This window comes from Mustela putorius, unplaced genomic scaffold, assembly GCF_011764305.1.
Source record: "Mustela putorius furo isolate JIRA1106 unplaced genomic scaffold, ASM1176430v1.1 tig00000196_pilon_pilon_pilon, whole genome shotgun sequence".
NCBI classification, from domain to species: domain Eukaryota; kingdom Metazoa; phylum Chordata; class Mammalia; order Carnivora; family Mustelidae; genus Mustela; species Mustela putorius.
In genome coordinates, this window is record NW_025421310.1 from 7,980,723 (window position 1) to 8,002,487 (window position 21,765).

The 21,765-nt window shown below is 42.4% G+C and overlaps 1 protein-coding gene and 1 pseudogene across 2 annotated transcripts in view; both read right to left on the minus strand.

Annotated features, from left to right (window-relative positions):
* Positions 1-12,576, minus strand: part of LOC101691876 (zinc finger protein 568-like) — a 66,897-nt gene extending 54,321 nt beyond the window's left edge. Inside the window, exons 1-2 of one of the 2 annotated variants that reach the window (XM_045077442.1) lie at positions 12,297-12,576; positions 403-461 (exon numbers count right to left, since the gene is read on the minus strand). In XM_045077442.1, coding sequence (XP_044933377.1) covers positions 403-417 — 15 coding nt within the window. In that variant the 5' untranslated portion in view covers positions 418-461; positions 12,297-12,576. The remainder of the gene's footprint in view (positions 1-402; positions 462-12,296) is intronic. The other variant, XM_045077443.1, reaches the window with a different exon arrangement.
* On the minus strand, positions 5,745-16,754 carry LOC106004436 (annotated as a pseudogene).
* Between the last annotated feature and the right edge of the window lie 5,011 nt (positions 16,755-21,765).

The following is a 21,765-nucleotide window of genomic DNA, read 5'->3' on the forward strand; positions in this document are numbered from 1 at the left end:
TGAAATCAAAAGTCCAAGCTTAGTCAATTGAGACCCCCTAGGCGCAACTCCTATCTTTTAAATAGAATATCTGTTTCACATTCTAAAAATCTAGACATACCCGCAACCTTTTTTAGAATGGGAATTTTCAACGTTTTTCTGGACCTCATACCCTTCAAGTTTTTATCTGCATTTCCTTACTCCCTGGCTGCACACAGCTGATCAAGAATGCAAAAAAGCCCAAATGAGAAATGATTTCCCTCCCTGATATCCCAGGACCAGGCCTCATCAGCCACAGGAAGCTCGGACTTGTCACCTTCCCCTCCGGATCTGCCCCCAACGGAATATTTTCACTCCTCGAGGGGCTTTAATTCAAAGTGACAATGAGGACATGGCTCTGCTCTGTGGGGACACCAGGCTCACCTGAGAACCGGCCATTTCTGCCTTCGCCTCCACCTCTAGATTTCGTCCTCACGAGGGATCTGTGGGGAAATCACAGCTGCATCTGGAGAAAATGCCCTGAAATCCAGCAACAGAGCTCCTTCTCCTAACTGCTCACCGGCAGGCAGGACTCAAGAGATGCAGAAAAGGCCCAACTTCCCAGTCCTTTGTGTCCGGAGCAGCTCAGAAACTGTGAGCTCCCGTGAGGACACCCATCGCTGCATTTTCCTCACCTGCTTTGTGGAGAGAGAGGGGTCCCCTGCCACCGCCACTCACAATTTCAGTGTCAGCATCAGAACCGAGGGCTGGAGGGACCCGACCCTCCCAGACTCAGGGAGCAGAGACCAAAGCCACAAACCCACTCTCGGAAAACCACCAAAAAGCCCTTGGGCTCCGCCCTGGCCTCACTGAGAATCACCTGGAGCCCTTAATTAGCACAACAGTGTTGTTTTTGCCCAAACCAACAGACAGATTGTGAGGGGGAGGCCCGCAGAGACGATCCTTTCTGAAACTCCACAGGTGACCCTCCCGGGAAGGAACTGGGGATGTGACCAGGCCAAGCAGGGGAACCAAGGCTGGGGCTGGGAGCAGAGTCGAGCCCTGCCTTCTCCACCGTCAGAGTTTCTGGAGACTGGTTCCTTCTCTCTCTTTCTGCTACACAGAGGGAGACACCTGACAGACCGAACTTTCCCAAATAAATGCAACTGTCTCTTTCAAGGTAAACACAGGATTTCAGAGCTCTTCCTTTATCTGCCTTTGATAACCAGCCAAAAATAATGCTCAGGCCAAGAGACATATTTTCAGGCGACATAATATTCCCCTTCCGTAGAATAAGTATTTCTGTTCATAAGGACCTAATTCTCTAATTCTAATTCTAATTCTCAGCATTCTCAGGAAAATTGGATGTTATCCTTTTTCCTTTATTTTAGCCATTCCAGAAAACATTGAGTGGTTCATCACTGTAAAGTATGAATACTTAAAATAGCTGTCTTGGTGACTGAAATGAAAACCACTTGAAAAGCATCAGACTGAACAAAGGAAAAAGCGATTAATGCTTAAGTGATGAAGTATCAGTATATAAGTGAGGTTCAGTGGGGTGAGGCTTGGAGCTGATGACCAAGAAATTATTCTTCAGACATTTTTGGTGCAAAATGTTGGACACAGGGACAGGATCTTGGGCAGAAAGAGCTGCTGCCCCGGGGCTGTGAGGAGTGGTTCAGTATAGACTTGCCAGTTGGGAGGGGGTCAGGGATGATGTAAGTCTCTAAGGAGTTTTGGAAGCCAGGTTTTCAGGATCTTGAGGAGCTGGGTATTATTGGGGAAAAGGTTATTCATTATTGGTAATAAAACCTTTTATGTGAAACCCTTTAAATGTATGTCAGCAGGCCATATGCTTGGGAATGATTGTCAACACATATCTTGGAGCGTTTAGAGATAAAGTTACAAGGAATAATTACAGTAGACTACCAGGATCCTGGTTGGGGGTAGGAGTCAGTCAGGCTGGTATTGCCGTTTGCCCTTAGCAAAGCCTGAAGGTAGAGGTTGTTGAGTCCCTAGAGGAGAGTCACTCTGCCTGTATCAAGGGCTTGTCAGGGGGTAAGGAAATTGAGCAATTTTTCTTCTGCCTCTGCTTCCCACCTCAGTGAAACTCCCATTTCCAAATAAGTAACCTTTCTTTTCTCCACAAACCTCTTCTCCTCACTTCTCAGCCCTTTGTTTCAGGAACCTGGTTCCTCCCTGACAACATGATGAACACTGCTGGCAGCATAGACACAGTTCCTCTGGAAATTGGCCATTATCCCAAATTTCCCTACAAACCCCCAACCCCTTCCTTTGGGTAGGCAGGCTGCAGGTTTGAAGGCCAGACCTGCTGAGGCCTCCTGGGCTGGCAAAGCAATGAAGCTCCGGCTGCCCTTGATCCCCAGCTCTGTCTGCACATTCTGTTCCAGGTCTGAGGCATGAAGGTCAGTTCACACAACAGAATGAATGTGAGGAGAGGAAAATTTGTTTTTCCTGCGCTGTTCTCAATTCTTCAGCTGGTCTAAGACTTAAAATGATATGAGATATTTTCAGTAGAGAAAACAATGAAGTTCTTAATTATGGGAACATGAAAGACACTTCCTCTTCTCCTCACTTCTCAAAAACGGCTCAAAAACGGTGATTGAAGCTTCTATGTCACAGTGATATAATAAGGAGGAAGTAGGATTTAGAAGTTCCAAGGAAGGGATTATATTCAGAGGAGAAAGGAAAGATGAAATGTTTATCAAACAATGGTTTGCCCCTCGAGGTCAGCAATTTTTTTTTTTGCAATTTTATTATTTTTCTTTTTTTTTCTTTTTTAAAGATTTTATTTATTTATTTGACAGAGAGAGAGCACACAGGGGCAGAGAGGCAGGCAGAGAGAGAGAGAGAGAGGAGGAAGCAGGCTCCCTGCTGAGCAGAGAGCCCCATGCGGGGCTGGATCCCAGACCCTGAGATCACGACCTGAGCCGAAGGCAGTGGCTCAACCCACTGAGCCACCCAGGCGCCCCTGCAATTTTATTATTTTTCAATGTTCCAAGTTTCATTGTTTATGCATGACACCCTGTGCTCCATGTAATCCATGCCCTCCTTAATACCCAACACCAGACTCACCCAACCCCCCCCACCTCCCTTCCCTCCAAAACCCTGTTTGTTTCTCAGAGTCCATAGTCCCTCATGGTTCATCTCTTCCTCCGATTCCCCCAAATCACTTCTCCTCTCCAATTCCCAATGTCCTCTGAGTTATTCCTTAAGCGCCACATGTAAGTGAAACCATATGATAATTGACTCTCTCTGCTTGATTCATTTCACTCAGTATAATCTCATCCAGTCCCATCCATGTTGATATAAAAGTTGGGTATTCATCCTTTCTGATGGAGGCATAATATTCCATTATATATAAGGACCAGAGCTTCTTTATCCACTCATCTGTTGAAGGGAATCTTGGCTCTTTCCACAGTTTGGTGACTGTGGCCATGGCTGCTATGGACATTTGGGTACAGATGGCCCTTCTTTTTACTACATCTGTATCTTTGGAATCAATTCCCAGGAGTGCAATTGCAGGGTCATAAGGTAGCTCTATTTTTAATTTCTCAAGGAATCTCCACACTCTTTTCCAAAGTGGCTGCACCAACTTGCATTCCCATCAACAGTGTAAGAGGGTTTCCTTTTCTGCACTTCCTCTCCAACACTTGGTGTTTCCTGTCTTGTTAATTTTGGCCATTCAATCTGGTGTAAAGTGGAACCACAATGTGGTTTTAATTTGAATCTCCCTGATGTCTAATGATGATGAACATTTTTTCATGTGTCTGTTACAGGTAGACATCTTTTATGATATAAACTGTTAATCTCTGGTGCCCATGTAGGAAAGAATATTACGGTTTGAAGCCGATGGTAAGAAAAGAATTCTTGAGATGTCTCTGATGCAAAAGGTGATTTTATGAAAGCATGGGGACAGGACTCGGGGGCAGAAAGAGCTGCACTGTGTCATGAGGTGTGGCCCATTATATACTTTTAAGTTGGAGGGAGTTTGGGATAGCATATGTCCCTAAGAAATTTTGGAAGCAAGGTTTCTAGTACCTTGAGGGGAATAGTGGTTGTTGGGAAAAGGTCATTATTACAATCTAAAAAACCCTTCTGATGTCTCTCAGTGGTCCATCTGCTTGGTGTATGATTGCCAACAGGTAGCTGGGGGTGTGGAGAGAAAAAGGAAATTTCCCAAGGAAATGCTGACTGTTAAAGTAGATTTACAGGACCCTGGTCGGGGTTGGGAGTTCAGGTCAGGATTGTCTTTTGCTGCTACCAACGTATTAACATCAAGGCAGTTGAGTCCTTGCAGGAATTCACTCTGCCTGTTTCAAGGGCTTGTCAATAACCTATAGGTATAAGGATATTAGTATTTTTTCTTCTGCCTTTGTGTCCTACATCATGATCATCTCCCTTCCTAATAGAGGTCCTCCATTTTTTTTCTCTCTTGATCTTTCTTTATTTTAGAGGTCCTCCATCTAATTGATTATTGAGTGTGTGTATATATATATATATGCATACATATGCATATGCGTATACATATACATATACACATATGCATATGTGTATGCATATGAACTGTTTCAGACTAACCCCATTTTCCTCCTGATTCACTGTCCTCATACTCCTTTAAACTCTGAAGGCCTGGCAAAATCCTTGCAGTTGATTTTCGAACATGAGTCTTTCTTCTTTCCAAGTGGATCGTCTCCTGAATAATGCTGTTCTTCTATTCCAATCAAAACTCATGCCCTATGCATTGGCTTTTCAAAGGAATGGTAGCCAGCTTTGGTTTCTGAATAATAAAATTGTCAGATCCTTTAGCACAGTGGTCAAGAAGAACTTCTGTGATGATTTATGGTGCAACTTATTAAGTTTATTGAAGTAGCATTTGGTTGGGACTTCTGTGCATAAAGAGCTACACTTTTTTTCTTTTTTTAAATATTTGATTTGAGAGAGAGGGGCATTCATGGTGGGGTATAGTGATGGGCAGAGGAAGAGAGAGAAACCAACTCACCACTGGGCAGGAAGCCCAGCAGGGCTATGTGTTGGGGACCTGACATCATGACCTGAGCCAAAGTGAAACCCTTAACTGACTGATCCCTAGACCCCCTAAGAGCTACACTTTTCATGTTTGAAGGAGGTGGATGTATGCTTAGTGCTCAAGGGGGTGGGTTCTTGCAGACAGCAATAGATTATAAATGTTTCCAACAACTTCTTTATATTTTTAAGAACTCTTTAAAGATTTTATTTATTTATTTGACAGAGATCACAAGTAGGCAGAGAGGACAAAACAGGCTCCCTGCTGAGCAAAGAGCCTGATGTGGGGCTAGATCCCAGGACCCCAGGATCATGACCCGAGATGAAGGCAGAGGCTTATCCACTGAGCCACCCAAGCCCCCAAAATATTAGTTGGTTTTTTTAAAACATTTTACTTATTTGATGAGACAGAAACAGTAAGAAAAGGAACACAAACAGGGAGATTGGGAGAGGGAAAAGCCAACTTCCCACTTATCAGGGAGCTCAATGCAGGGCTCATGACCTGAGCCTAAGGCAGACACTTAATTCTGAGCCACCTAGGTGCCCTCTTCTCACATTCTTTACACTGGTAAGCTTTCTTTCTAGTATAAATTTTATGATGTTTAGGGGCGCCTGGGTGGCTCAGTGGGTTAAGCCACTGCCTTCGGCTCAGGTCATGATCTCGAGGTCCTGGGATCGAGTTCCGCATGGGGCTCTCTGCTCAGCAGGGGGCCTGCTTCCCTTCATCTCTCTCTGCCTGCCTCTCTGCCTGCTTGTGATCTCTCTCTCTGTCAAATAAATAAATAAAATCTTTAAAAAAAAAAATTTTATGATGTTTAGTTAGGATTGAGTGCCTGTAAAGGCCGTGCAACATTCTTGACATTGGTAAGGTTTCTCTCCAGTATGAATTCTGCTATGTTGAGGAAGGTATGAAGGCCAGTAAAAGGCCTCACCACACTGTTAACATTGGTAAGACTTCTCTCCAGCATGAATTCTGTGATGTCGAGGATGGTGAGGACCACGAAAAAGCTTTGCCACATTCTTGACATTTGTAAGGTTTCTCTCCGGTATGAATTCTGTGATGCTGAGTAAGGATTGAGCTATGTTTGAAGGCCTTGCCTCATTCTTGACATTGGTAAGGTTTCCTTCAAGTATGAATTTTGTAATGCTTAGTAAGCACTGAGTTCTGGTAAAAGTCCTTGCCACATTCTTGACACTGGTAAAGTTTCTCTCCAATATGAATTCGGCAATGATAAGTAAGGGCTGAGCTGTGGTTAAAGGCCCTGTCACATGTTTGACATTGGTAAGGTTTCTCTCCAGTATGAATTCTGTGATGTTCAGTAAGAATTGAGCTCCGGTAAAAGGCCTTGCCACATTCTTGACATTGGTAAGGTTTTTCTCCTGTATGAATTCTGTGATATTCAGTAAGACGGGCTCTGGTAAAAAGTCCTTGCCACATTGTTCACATTGGTAAGGTTTCTCACCAGTATGAATTTTGTGGTGGTGGGTAAGCCCTGTGCTGTGGTTAAAGGCCTTGCCACATTCTTGACACTGGTAAGTTTTCTCTCCAGTACGAATTCTGTGATGTCGAGGAAGGGCTGAATTGTTGTTAAAGGCCTTGCCACATTCTTGACATTGAAAAGGTTTCACTCCAGGGGCGCCTGGGTGGCTCAGTGGGTTAAGCCGCTGCCTTCGGCTCAGGTCATGATCTCAGGGTCCTGGGATCGAGTCCCGCATCGAGCTCTCTGCTCTGCAGGGAGCCTGCTTCCTCCTCTCCCTCTCTCTGCCTGTCTGCCTGCTTATGATCTCTGTCTGTCAAATAAATAAATAAAATCTTTAAAAAAAAAAAAAAAAAAGAAAAGAAAAGGTTTCACTCCAGTATGAATCCTGTGATGTTGAGTAAGATATGAAGACTGGTTAAAGGTCTAACCACATTCTTGACAATGGTAACATTTCTTTCCAGTATAGATGTGTCTATGTCCATTTATTGATGAATAGTCCTTAAAGGTTTTACCACCTTCTTCACATTTGTGTATTTTTTCCCCAGCATGCTTTTGCTGATGTTGAAATAGTGTTGAGGGGCAGTCAAAGGATTTACCACATTCCTTCAAACTGTAAGTTTCCATTCCCTTAGGAATTATCTTATCTATGTCTAGGCTTGATGACTGACTGAACATGGTTCCTCGTTTATTAGATCTGAATGGGTTTTATCCCTCATGGATTCTCTGATGATCACCAACACTGGAGGACTGGTTAAGAGCTTTCCCACATTCATTATATTTGTAAGAATTATCTCTCAAAGGGAGACTGTTATGTATACTAAGTTTAGAGTTTGGATGAAAGACTTCCCCACATTTATCACATTCATAATTGTTCTCTGCAAACCTAGCTGTGACACATCTATGAACACTGAAACCCTGGTTCAATGTTTTCTCAGATTCAGTGCACTGAGCTATTCTGTTTCCAGTGAAAAGCCTCTGGCAATTGTGTAGGGTCAACTCCTCAGTGCCCCTCTTGTGTGGATCCCACTGAGCACTTTGTTCTTCATTTCTATATCTCTGATGATCAGAAACATCTGGCTGAAAGGTCAGGCCAATCTTATCTTCCAAATGGCTCAAATCATTATTTTCAGCATGGATTAGATAGCTTTTCAGATGTTCCAAATGGTCTATCCACAAATCACTATGATTGAATATTTGATTGGAGCTTGTGCTGACAGAGACACACTGCTCTGCAGCAACAGTTGACTTAAAGAGGGAGGTCTTCCATAGCGGTTTAGATCCTTCAACATTTGGGGCAGTGAGATTCTCATTAAGGGCAATTGCCTTGATTTGAGTGTATCATCCAGGATTTTTTTGATGTCGTCACCATCCCAATAACCATCCCCATCACTGTCCCAGTCTGTACATGAGTATAAAATCTCAACAGCACTATGTCTGTATCTATCTACTGATCCATTCTGGAAATAATCTTCTATGCTTCACTTTAGCATGAAACTCTGGGTGTCATTTGAAGATACAGCTGAAAGATACCAGATAAAAGTAAAACCATTGCACTTACTACATTCAGAAGAACATACAGATGACTTCTAATACAGAAGTATCAAGTGAATCAGACAAAGAAAGATGGCTGAGAAGGAGTCATCAGGACTTCATTTCTCCATGGACACACAACATAGCACACAACATACTGAGCACTGAGTCTAATATATAATCCTGTAGTCAATTTCCTGTAACTCTGACAATCAGGAAAAGGGTCACAGGAGATCAAAATTAGCAGAACGGTGGATATTGAAACAGAAAACTGAAAGGAACCAACAAGAGTACAGTAAAAATAGGAACATATCAACCACAGGAAGAGTTGTTTGGCAGAAAAGATCAACAACACTGACAGCCCATGAACTAAATTAAGAGTTATAGAGAAAATACTGACTAAAATGACAAGTGAAGAAGTGAAAGCAGACACAGTATAACTGATTGTAGGAATAAAAGTAAATATGAGGCAACAATGGATAGTCAGTGCCCACAAACTTTTATTAAAAGACAAGTATAAATTTCAAAAATGGTATAATCAATTTAGACTGCATCATTCAGAAAAATAATAAAAAAAAATCTCAACTGATCTGCAACCATGAAGCTAAATGAAAGAAGAATAAAAGAAAAAACCCAACAAACAAAAACTGTGTGCCAGATGAGTTCACTGGATATTCAAACAGACACTGAAGGAGAAAGGACAGCAAATCTCCTCAAACATTTCCAAGGAGTGACCATCAGAGAAACTATCAGAACACTCTCTCTGTGGCACCAGCATTACCAGCTCATGCAAGCCGGACAGAGACACTACAAACAACAAAGTTTACAAACCCCTGCCTGTGAGGAATATTCACTCAATGTCCATAATAAATAGCAATCTGAATCAAAGCACATTTTCCCTTTTTACAGGATGATAAGTGGGAAACGGTCCAGGAATTAAGGGAGTTCCAACATATAGAAAACCATCACTTCAAGACTCCACATTAACAGAATGAAGTTCAAAAATGACATGATTACATCAGTGATGATGTAATACAAATATGGGGGTATTGGACAACCTGTCATGTTAAAAACACTCAATGTAGAGAGAAAGGGAAACCCCCTCAACCCAATGAACACCACAGATGTATGAAAAGGTGAAATTTAACCTATTCAATAGGGACAGTTTGCAAGCTTCTCCTCTAAGATCAGTGTTAGGATCCATTATCAAAGGAACAAGACTGAGACAAAGTGAAAGTTATGCAAAGCCTTATTCTATGCCAAGCATTAGAAGTTAGACTGACCAGCCAGGGGAATGAGACTGGGACAAAGTGAAAATTATGTGAAGCTTTATTCTATGCCAAGCATTAGAAGTCAGACTGACTGGCCAGGGCTGCCTCCTAAGAGAGCGACCCCCTCCACATCTCACAGGCTGGTTTTATAGGGCATAACCGCAGACCCAAGGTATGTGGCTTCTATTGTTAAGGTGTTTACTCCCAGAACCATACCAGGAACTACTGGGGCATTTATTCCAGGAATGAAGTCCATGGATGTAAACAACAATATGGCTACCTAGGCAATATGGAGTTGCTTGACTAAGCAGGCCCTAATAGTTAAACAGGTTTTAATATTAAATTGGCCCTAACAATCAGCAGGTAATGAAGTGATCCCACCACTGCCTTTGAATATACTTCCGGACACTCTTGTTAGAACAATTATACAATCAAAAATAGAGTAAAGGAATCTAAACTGAAAAAGAAACATTGAAACTATCTCTGTTCACCCATGACATGATTATAGAAATCCCAAAAAATCACCATTTTAATTTTTTTTACTGTTTTTGGTCCTTGCGTGTGTTATTCATTTCTGCCAGTTTTTCCCTAATAGGCCTTCCATTTCCCAATTTTTTCATCTTATACAATACAGAGTTAGGAAAATGTTGAAATAAACAACTTAACTTCCATGAAAAGAATTTAAAAAAGAGAGAGACTTAGATGAAACTTAGTAGAGGAATGAAATAAAGAAAAATCTGAAATAAATAAAATAGAGAGCAGAATAACACTAATGGAACACTGAGAGTAATGTCCATTCCAATGAACAAAATAAATAAAACTGGCAATGCTTTAACTCCATAAACCATTACCTAATAACAAATGGGAAAATTTAGGAAAAACAAAAACAAAAACAAACAGAATTCCTCTTTTTTTTTTTTTTAAGATTTTTATTTATTTATTTGAGAGAGAGCATGAGAGGCAAGAAGGTCAGAGGGAGAAGCTGACTCTCCATGGAGTTGGGAGCCTGATGCAGAAATTGATCCCAGGACTCCAGGATCATGACCTGAGCTGAAGTCAGTTGCCTAACCAACTGAGCCACCCAGGTGCCCAAAACCAGAATTCTTAAAAATAGACAAGTTACTAGGACAGATTCCCAAAGAAATGGGAAATCTCCTTAGACCAATAATAAGTGTGAGGGTTGAATTTGGAAGCAATCCTCTCCCAGCACAGAAAAGCCCAAGACCTGGGAATCTTACTACTTTTGATGGAGGCTATGAGTTTCCTTAATAAATCCATCATTCTTCTCCCTCCCTTTGTTCAGATTCAGTATTTTCCTTTATTTTGCCTTCTGTATGACAAAGTCATTCTTCTGCTTCTTCCAGCCTCTTTACATCAAGCCTGTTTCTTTTTTTTTTTTAAAGATTTTATTTATTTATCTGACAGAGACCAAGCAGGCAGAAAGGCAGGCAGAGAGAGAGAGAGAGAGGAGGAAGCAGGCTCCCTGCCAAGCAGAGAGCCCGATGCGGGACTCGATCCCAGGACCCTGAGATCATGACCTGAGCCGAAGGCAGCGGCTTAACCCACTGAGCCACCCAGGTGCCCTCAAGCCTGTTTCTAATCTTACTTATTGTATTGTTCACCTATGCTTTATTTTTGTTTTTTTTTAAGATTTTATTTATTTATTTGACATATAGTGATCACAAGTAGGCAGAGAAGCAGGCAGAGAGAGAGGAGGAAGCAGGCTCCCTGCTGAGCAGAGAGCCCAAAGCGGGGTTCGATCCCAGGATCCTGGGATCATGACCTAAGCCAAAGGCAGAGGCTTTAACCCACTGAGCCACCCAGGCACCCCTATGTTTGATTTTTAGAAAGATATATATTTGAGGGGGGGATCATAAGAGTTCGGGAGGGAGCTATAAAGAGGGAATCACATGTAGGCATCACACTGAGTGCAGAGGCTAACTTGAGTCTGCATCCCAGGACCCTGAAGTCAAGATCTGAGCAGAAATCAAGAGTCAGTGGATTACCCAAATGAGCCACCCATGCACCCAATTATTTTTTAACTCTTATCTCTGTGGTAAAGTTCTCACTATGTTAAGCAGGACCTGCAAAGCTCTCTGCTAAACATAAATATTTAGACAATTGCACAAACCTGTAGTGTTTGTATTGAGATACCAGTCACATTTATTTCCACTACAGAATTTTGGTTTAAAAAAAAAGTATAAAAATCATCAACGTAGGTCATATTGTATACAACATAAAAGAATTTGTGATATTGGTAACAAAGTGGGTGCGGGGTGGACACAGGAAGAATAGTTTTATATGTAATTGACACTATTAGTTTTAAATGGTTTGTTTTACATCTAAGTTGTTTTAAGGCATCTGTAAGGTAACCACAATGAAAATACTCACAGACCACACAAAAGTCAATGAGAGAGGTACCAACTCATCATGGATGTAACACCACAATTAAAGATAAAATACATCTATGGAGAGTCAAGATGGCAAAGGAGAAGCAGACCGAAATTATATCAGGTAGCAGGAGTACAGCCAGATAGTTATCAAAACATTCCAAACCCTATAAACCCAACAAGAGATCAAAGAGCAGGGCAGTAATTCTAGAAACAGAAAATGGAACACTTTCTGAAAGGTAGGACATGCGGAGAAGTGAATCTGAAGGGACAAAAAGATAGACCGTGGGGGGAGGGGCTGGCTCCCAGCAAGCACAGAGCAGCGAGCACAAAATTAGAATTTTGAGAAGTCTGCTCCACTGAGGGATATCACTCCAGTGGCTAAGCGGGGGTGGAGCCCTCATGGGGACAGTGTGGGCTCGGGTCCCTAGGGGTCACAGAAGGCTTGGGGGTGTCTGAGTAGCAGAGCTCACAGGTATTAGAGCAGGGAAGCCGGCTATAGAGACGGAGCCAACGAGTGAGCTCTCAGCTTGGGGTTACCTTAAACTGTGATCCATGGCACAATTTGGACACTGCTCCTCAAACAGGGACCCCGCAAGTGGCAGATCTGCAAGACTCACCTTCCTCTGCTGGAAGAGCAGAGTGACAAGAATCTGCTGGGTTTGGAGACTCCAGGCCGGGCTGTGCGCCAGAGACAGAGACACTCGTCACAGGTAGGGGCAGCTCGGAGTGCAGCTGGAGACCAGGGAGACAGGAGGGACTGATGGCTTTTCTCTGAGGGCGCAATGAGGAGCAGGGCCCCAGCTCTCCACTCCTCCAGCCGGAGACTGGGATGCTGCCATCTTCATTCCCGTCCTCCAGAGCTCTACGGAAAGCGTTCAGGGAACAAAAGCTCCTGAGAGCGAACCAGAGCAAATTACTTAGCCCGGCCCCTGGCAAGGGCAAAGTAATTCTGCCTCCAGCAAAGACATTTGAGAGCCACGGCAACAGGCCCCTCCCCCAGAAGATCAGAAAGAAATCCAGCCAAGACTGAGCTCACTGAGCAAGGAGAACAGCGTAATTCCCAGAGGAAGGGAAAGCAAAGCATGGAATTCATGGCTTTCTCCCCATGATTCTTTAGTCTTACAATGTTAATTAACTTTTTTTAATTTTATTTTTTCTTTTTGTAATTTTTAAAACTTTTCTTCCTTCCTCTTTTAAAGTTTTTTTTTAATATTTTATTTATTTATCAGAGAGAGAGAGGGAAAGTGAGCAAGCACAGACAGACAGAATGGCAGGCAGAGGCAGAGGGAGAAGGAGGCTCCCTGCCGAGCAAGGAGCCCGATGTGAGACTCGATCCCAGAACGCTGGGATCATGACCTGAGCCAAAGGCAGCTGCTTAACCAACTGGGGCCACCCAGGCATCCCCCTTTTTTAAAGTTTTTTAACTAGTTTAACTTCACAATACCTTTCTAAAAAAATCTTTTAAAACTTTCATTATAATAGTCATAGTTTATCCTTCATTGTATCTAACATCATTCTTTATGTACATATAGGGGTTTTTTCCTCCTAAAAATTTATGGGATACAACTTTTTCTAATAGATCAAAATATACCCTAAATCTAGCACAGGGCTTTGTTCTAGTGTCCAGCCTGAGCAAATTCTCTCCACTTTCTTTTTCTTTCTTCTTCCAACCAACTTATCTGTTCCATTTTTAGAGGGAAAATTGGACCACTTCCTTACACCACACACAAAAATAGACTAAAAATGGATGAAAGACCTCAATGTGAGAGAGGAATTCATTGAAATCCTTGAGTAGAACACAGGCAGAAACCTCTTTGACCTCAGCTGCAGCAACTTATTCCTAGAAACATTGCCTAAAGCAAGGGGAGCAAGGGCAAAAATGAACTACTGGGACTTTATCAAGATCAAAATCTTTTGCACAGCAAAGGAAACTGTCAAAAAAAAAACAAAAGACAACTGACAAAATGGAAGAAGATATTCACAAGTGACATATCGGATAAAGGGCTAGTATCCAAAATCTATAAAGAACTTACCAAACTCAACACCCAAAGAACAAAATGCTCCAATCAAGTAAAGGACAGAGAACATGAACAGACATTTCTGCAAAGAAGACATCCAGATGGCCAACAGACACATGAAAAAGTGCTCCACATCACTTGGTATCAGGGAAATACAAATCAAAACCACAATGAGATACTACCTCACACCAGTCAGAATGGCTAAAATTAACAAGTCAGGAAATGACAGATGCTGGTGAGGATGCAGAGAAAGGGGAACCTTCCTCCACTGATGGTGGGAATGAAAGCTAGTGCAGCCACTCTGGAAAGCAGCGTGGAGGTTCCTCAAAAAGTTGAAAATAGAGCTACCCTATGACCCAGCAATCGCACTACTGGGACAAATTTAGTGATCCGAAGGGGCACATGCACCCGAATATTTATAGCAGCAATGTCCACAATAGCCAAACTATAGAAAGAAATTAGATGTCCATCAACAAATGAATGGATAAAGAATATGTGAGATATATATACAACACGCACACATACACACACACACACACACACACACACACACACAAAATGGACTACTATGTAGCCATCAAAAGAAATGAAATCTTGCCATTTGCAACAACGTGGATAGAAGTAGAGGGTATTGTGCTGAGCGAAATAAATCAATCAGTGAAAGACAATTATCATATGATCTCCCTGATATGAGGAATTTGAGAGGCAAAGTGGGGGGTTGGGAAGGGAAAAATGAAACAAGATGGGATGGAGAGGGAGACAAACCACAAGAGATTCTTAATCTCACAAAACAAACTGAAGGTTTCGGTGGGGGGAAGGTTTGGAGAGGGTGGTTGGGTTATGGACATTGCAGAGAGTATGTGCTATGGTGAGTGCTGTGAAGTGTGTAAGTCTGATGATTCACCGACCTGTACCCCTGGGGCAAATAATACATTATATATTAATTTAAAATTTTAAATTAAATATATATTTAAATAAAAATTTATATTTAAAATAAAATTAAATATATTTTTAATTTTTACAAATTTTAAATTTTATTTTAATTTTTAAAGATTTTATTTAAAAATTTTTAAAGTTTTTTAAATATTTTATTTATTTATTTGACAGGCAGAGATCACATGTAGGCAGAGAGGGGCAGAGAGGCTGGCAGAGATAGAGAGGGAAGCAAGCTCCTTGCTGAGCACAGATCCTGATGTGGGGCTCAATCCCAGGACCCTGAGATCATGACCTGAGCTGAAGGCAGAGGCTTAACCCACTGAGCCACCCAGGCGCCCCTAATTTTAATTTTTTAATAATGTATATGTATCTTTTTTATTTCATACCAAAACGTGGTACAGAAGTATAAAATGTTTCAAATTTACTTTGAATTCAAATAGTCTTTTCTCTCATGCAGAGAGAATAAAAGTTGACCCACAAATACATGATGAAATTAATTCTATGTTGATGACAACTCACCTAGACATATTACAGCATTCACTGACCACTAAACAAGGAGACAAAAAGAAGTCACACAGTATATATGTGTGACATACAAACACAAGACAAAGACATACATAATTTACTGACAAAAAGCATAAAGTTCATCTTTTTTTTTTTTAAGTTCATTCTTTTTTGAGTTAAACTCACATGCTCTTGAAATGTACTGCGTTGAAAATTCTCTTCCAGTTAACATCACAAAAATAAAACCCAATCCACACATAGCTAATGTTGTGGAATGTACCAGACATAAGAAGCACATTGTTAGGAAATTACCAAACCAGAATAAGACAAAACTTAGCCCAAGAAAATCTAAATAAACACTGATGTATTACATAAATGGAAAAGTTCTATATAACCATAATTTTAAACTGTGTCCATGTACCTATAAAATACCAGCATTTGATTGGTATGTCTTCATGGAGTATAAAATTGTAAAGAACTTTTATTAAAATCAATCATAAAAAGCTGTAAATGAAAATTTTATGAACATGTAAAATACCTGAAAGAAATATATTATGTTATTAATTTATTCCTCCTCCTACACAGAATGTAAGCCTATAGTCCATTCTTTAAGACAGAGGAAATGAACGTCTTCATTTCTAAATAAATAAACACCATGAAAGTTAGAAAATATGCTGAGAGACAGTGTATACGAAATTAATATTTGGGGTTAAATTCTGATGCATTCTGAGGAAAGTAGAGGAAAAAGCTCATGATTAATTTCCCATGAAGTAACGCTGCAATACTAAACAAAAAGATTTTTCAAACATAAGGGTTTTCTAATGTTATGGAGGCCTTAATTTTAAGTCAGTCAAGCAGGTTCCTTCAGCTCAGATCATGAGTTCAGGGTTCTGGGATCCAGCCCCACACTGGGATCCCTGCTCAGCAGGGAGTCTGCTTCTCCCTCTCCTTTTGCCTTTTCCCTACTCATTCTCTCTCTATCTCTCTCTCTGTCTGTCTGTCTCAAACAAATATAAATGTTAAACAAAATATATGGGAATTTCACTGATTGTCTAACTCCCATGTCATATAAGGACATTTGATGTAAAAAAATCAGAGCTAATCAGAAAGTGAAAACACATATGATGAAGTCACAAGAAGTTCATAGAAGACAGAATTATACAATGATGTGATTATTAAAAAATAAGGTAATAAATGAGACTTTACTAAAGGCTACAAGTTCAAGTTCTAAATGTGTAGTTCCCCAATACCATTTGTTATGTAGGAATTCTAGGAACAAATGGAGACGTTACATTATTTCACCACAGAGGAATGGAACTCACAGAGTGGAAATTAAATTTCTATATTTAATACAAAATAAAAGAAAAAAGAAATTTTGAAGGGAAATAAAGCAGTACATTTTCTCGTTTTAGTGCGGTGCTTTGTTATCTGATGAAGTTACTGAATCTCAACTTTGTAAGATTAAAATTAAGGCCTCCATAACATTAGAAAGCATAAGCCAGAAAACATTAAAAATCTGTCTCCAGTGTTCCGGGAATTTCCCCATCAAACCCTAGTGTGCATACAACTACCCTGACCTACTTGTCCCATGATGAAAACCAGAATTGACAAAGCCATAGCGTACAGGTCCTCAGAAAATAGGGAGATTTCCCCAGGGTTCTCACAGAAATGGAGAAGCTCTTAGATTAGGGGGGCCCTCCACCTCCAATCAGAGTCTCCTGGCCCTCCCTGTGGATGTGATGGACCATCACTAGAGCTGAAGGAGAATCCCTAGAGAATTCAAGAGCTTGATAATGTCAGAGAAAAGATGTCCCTCTGGGAGCCAGTGAGAGAGATAAAACTGGGCATTTCTCCAACTAACCTTCATTCAAGGAGAGCTACTGGAAACCACAGCTTAAGGTCTACCTTCCTCCTTCAGACTTGGACCTCCCCTCTGTCATCTGCCTCATTCATTCTCACCTACCTAGATGGAAGCCTACAGTCTCCTTTCTCTTTGCATCCCAGAGCTGCTTCTCTTGCTCCAAAATGTTTTGGTTTTTGATCAGGTCTGGCTTTGACAGAAGGAGACCTGTTTATGAGGAAAAAGGAAAGTGACTATTGCTGCCGATTCTAACTTCCCATCAGGCTTGTGTTCAGTAAAGAGAGGACATTTTACAATCCTAGAAGATGGTTTCGCAAAGGCTGTTGCCCAACAGTCCCTTCAGAACACAAAGGAAGCATTTCCAATGTTCACATCCTGACCTCCACTTCCAAGTAGTAGACATGAAAATAAGAAGGGGAAAACTCAGATTAAGATGTGAGCAGTGGGCGCCTGGGTGGCTCAGTGGTTTAAGCCGCTGCCTTCGGCTCAGGTCACGATCTCAGGGTCCTGGGATCAAGTCCCATATCGGGCTCTCTGCTCAGCAGGGAGCCTGCTTCCGTCTCTCTCTCTCTGCCTGCCTCTCTCTCCATCTACTTGTCATCTCTCTCTGTCAAATAAATAAATAAAATCTTTAAAAAAAAAAAAAAAAAGATGTGAGCAGTGCCATTCTATGGCAACAAGTGTTTAGAATTGCCACTCAACTACATCAGGGTTGATGTTACTGTTGGGCTGGCAGAAAGGGCTACTTCAGATGGTGAAAGTTCTACCACAAAACCTGAGCTCGGACAGGAGAACAAAGACCCAAGCAGGAATATGAAAATCGTCCTGCCCCGGGCTCCTGTGGACCAATGGGACCCAGAAGAGCAGGCAAGATAACCAAATAAGGGAAACTTGCCAAAAGACCCCTAAGCTCCCCTCGAGACCCCTTAAAAGCCCCCTTCTCCCTGCCTTGGGCGCGACTTCCGCCACTCTGCTTTACAGAGTGGCAGAACCTCGCCCAAGGGTGCCCACCTCCTCCCGGCGCAACTTTCCTGGCTCCCCCTCTCCTGAGCCCTGAAACTTCGCCGGAGAGTGTTTTTAATAAATATTGCCTTGCACCCACTTTGCCTGGTGTTGTGTTTATCTCTCCAGAAAAACTTTACAGTTACCTTGAAGAAGGAGAAGCCAAGGCTGAAAAGGAAGCATCATGAAGATTTTCCTCTCCATCTACAAACCTCTACTTATTCCCCTCTCTGCCTGGATCTGAATTCCAGTCATTCAAAGAGAAAACTCCCAAGAGATAGTCTTCACAGGAAGGAACAAAACCCTGAGTGGGGTTTGGGAAATCTGGAAGGAGTCTTTCTCATGCAGGAAGCAGAGGTGTCCATAGTTCTCCAACATCACTGAGTTGCCACTGAGTGTGGGTCAGGCGTCCCACTCCTCCTGAGAGAATTCTATGGCCACGTCCCTGAATGTGAGCTGTCCCTACAATAAATATCACAGTCACCAAGTGGCCATTGACACAGTTCACGATGGTACCTAAGATGAAAGAGGAAGTTAGAACCAGACCTGACCTTTCCTTCTTCCTGATATTGATGTGGAGTAAAAGTAAAACCTATGGGGCAGGGGGCTGCCTGCTTGAGAACTTTCACTCCTTTCACTCCCAGAAGTCAACTCTATCAACTACAGAGAGGTGACAGCCCTCCTTGTCCAGTGCAAAGTGTTGGGATGTGGGAGAGGAGCCTATGGTCAAGCAATTCCTGACACATTTTTGATGTGAAATATTGGGGTTCTGGAGTGAATGATGAAGGAACTGTTGAGATACCCATAGTACAAACACTGTGGTCCTAAAGCATGGGGAGAGGAAAGTTGTGAACAGTGACTGCTTCTAAGCTGTCAGGTAGGGGAGGTGGTGAGGGATAGCAGGAGGCTCTTAGGAATTTGGAAGCAAGTTTCCAGGACCCTCAGGGCCTCCCAGCTGGTGTTTTGATGAGGCCACTCACTGTAGAGTAACACTTTAGTCAGGAGACCCTCCAGATACCTATCAGTGGGCCACAAGCTTGAAGTAGGCTGGCCAAGCTACATTTAGGGAATAGAGTTCAAGAAGTCTCCAAAGCAACTTTCAAATGTTAAAGAGGAATTAGAGGATCCTGGAAGTCTGGCTATTGTCAATCTAAGGATGCTTTTTGCATCCAACAAGACATTAACCTTGAAGCAGTTGTGAATTCCCTGAGGAATGTCCTACTCTGCCTTTCTCATATGTTTTTCTAGGTTGGAAGTTGAAGGAAATTTAATTTTATCCACACCTCTTTTGACTTTGTTCTCCTCCTCAGAAACTACAAGCAAGGGGGACCCAGATAGTTCAGTTGGTTAAGGGTCTGCCTTGAGCTCAGGTCATGATCCCAGAATCCTGGGATGGAGGCCTGAGTTGGGTTCCCCACTCAATGGGGAATCTGCTTCTCTCTCTTCCCCTTTCCTCACTCATGTGCGATCTCTCTCTCTCAACTGAGAAAATGTTTAAAAGAAAGAAAGAAAGAGCCTATAAGCAAGAGAAACACAGAAGAAAGAAGTTTACACCTGAAATGCGACAGTTCCTGATGAAGTTCTTGAACCTAGGTGAGGTGAGGTTCAGAGCCGACGGCTAAAGAAAGAATTCTTAAGACATCTCTGGTGCAAAAAGGTGGTTTATTAGAGCACGGGGACAGGACCCGTGGGCAGGCAGAGATGCTGCTGCCCCGGGCATGTGAGGAGTGGCTGGTTATATACACAGGAGTTGGGTAGGTGAGGACAAAGGGGTGTTTAGAAGGGCTATTGGGGTAAAGAAGACTGTCAGGATATTGAAGGCCTGGTTACTATCAAGCCAAGGCCACTTTCCTCTAATGAGGCACTAACATAAAGACAATTGGGAGTCTCCTGGTGGAATGTTACATTCCTGCTATCAAACGTCCTTGTTAGTGAGATTTAGGTTTAGAAGAAATTTAACTTTATATACTTTTCTTTCTACCTCCACCTCCTTTGGTTTTTTATGGAGGGGAGGGTGACATTAGGGCTTGAGGAACTGAGTTATGTGTCTTTGGAAATTGGGCTATTGATAAGGTAACTTCTTTGTTGTAAATCTCAAAGACATTTGTAAACCAAGAGAGACTCCTGCCTTGCAGGACTGTGATCTCTGCAAGATAACCATTTGTTCTTCTTTTAGGGCAGTCAGGGGTGCCTGTGGAATGTCACACATATTACCAAGGGGAGTGGGTGGAGAGGGGGTGCAAGGCGCCAGCCCCTGCTCCATCCTCAGCCAGCCTCCTACTCCCTCATCATTCCTGCATATTCCTCAGTATCCCATGTTCCTTACAAACGACAGGAGGGAAAATAGGAACATTTCAGGGGAGGATCTGGCAGACAGCACCAAGCTAATAAAAAGAAGTTCACATCAGCTTGATGAAGTCCCAGAACCTAAGTCAGGTTCGGTGGGGTGAGGAGGTTCGGAGCCGACGACTAAAGAAAGAATTCTTAAGACGTCGTTGGTGCGAAAGGTGATTTATTAGAGCACGGGGACAGGGCCCGTGGGCAGGCAGAGATGCGGCTGCCCCAGGTTGTGAGGGGTGGTTGGTTATATACGCAGGAGTTGGGTAGGTGAGGACAAAGGGGTATTCAGAAGGGCTATTGGGGCAAAGAATACTATCAGGATATTGAAGGCCTGGTTACTATCAAGTAAAGACAATTGAGAGTCTCCTGGTGGAATGTTACATTCCTGCCATCAAGCATCCTTGTTAATGAGATTTAGGTTTAGAAGAAATTTAACTTTATTTACTTTTCCTTCTACCTCCACCTCCTTCGGTTTTTGTGGAGGGGAGGGTGACATTAGGCTTGAGAAACTGAGTTCTGTGTCTTTGGAATTTGGGCTATTGATAAGGTAACTTCTTTGTTTGTAAATCTCAAGGACATTTGCAAACCAAGGGAGACTCCAGTCTTGCTGGACTGTGATCCTAGCAAGTTAACTATTTATCATTTTATGGCAGTCAGGGGTGCCTGAGGAATGCCACACCTATGGAGGGGAGCGGATGGAAGGGGGGGTGCAAGGCGCCAGCTTTTGCTTTGTCCTCAGCCAGCCTCCTGCTCCCTCATCAAGCTCAATGGAAACAAATGTTATCAGCGCCTAATGCACATCAAAAGACACACCATCACTGGTGCTTTCCTGGGGAGTGAAAGTAGGAATGCAGAATGTAAATCTAATTTGGGAAATACAGTGGACATATATACACAATTCAATCACTATATGATCTGTAGGGACTCTTTTTAGGCAAGCAGGCTTGAGCAAAGCAGTGAGGCCCCCAGTGACCCCTTGGCTGAGTCCAGACAGGCCCAGCAGGAAACCCTTCTCCAAATTCCCAAGGCCCTAATGAACCAATGCGCTTCTGACAACCAGGTACAGTGACCAGAAAGAAGCAAGTTCCACAGGTTTCCCAGAACTCCTCACCTTCCTCCTTTAAGAACTAACCCCTGCTCCTTGCAGACAAGCTCTCCTGTGCCCTCCTGCCTGCTAATCTCTTAGATATTCAACAAACTTCTCCAGCCTATGTTCTACCTCAGGGGAATTCCATCAGTGCTGCTGGATGGGCTTCCAGCCAATCATGGACCCACATCTGGGACCCCATGCAACTGACAGAGACACTTCACTGAGACGGCACAGCGTCCCTGTGCTAGTAATAGTTTAGTCCTTTTTTAATTTTAATTCCCAAAGATTTCTATAATCTTCTTTTTAAAGATTTTATTTAGTGGAATGCCTGGGTG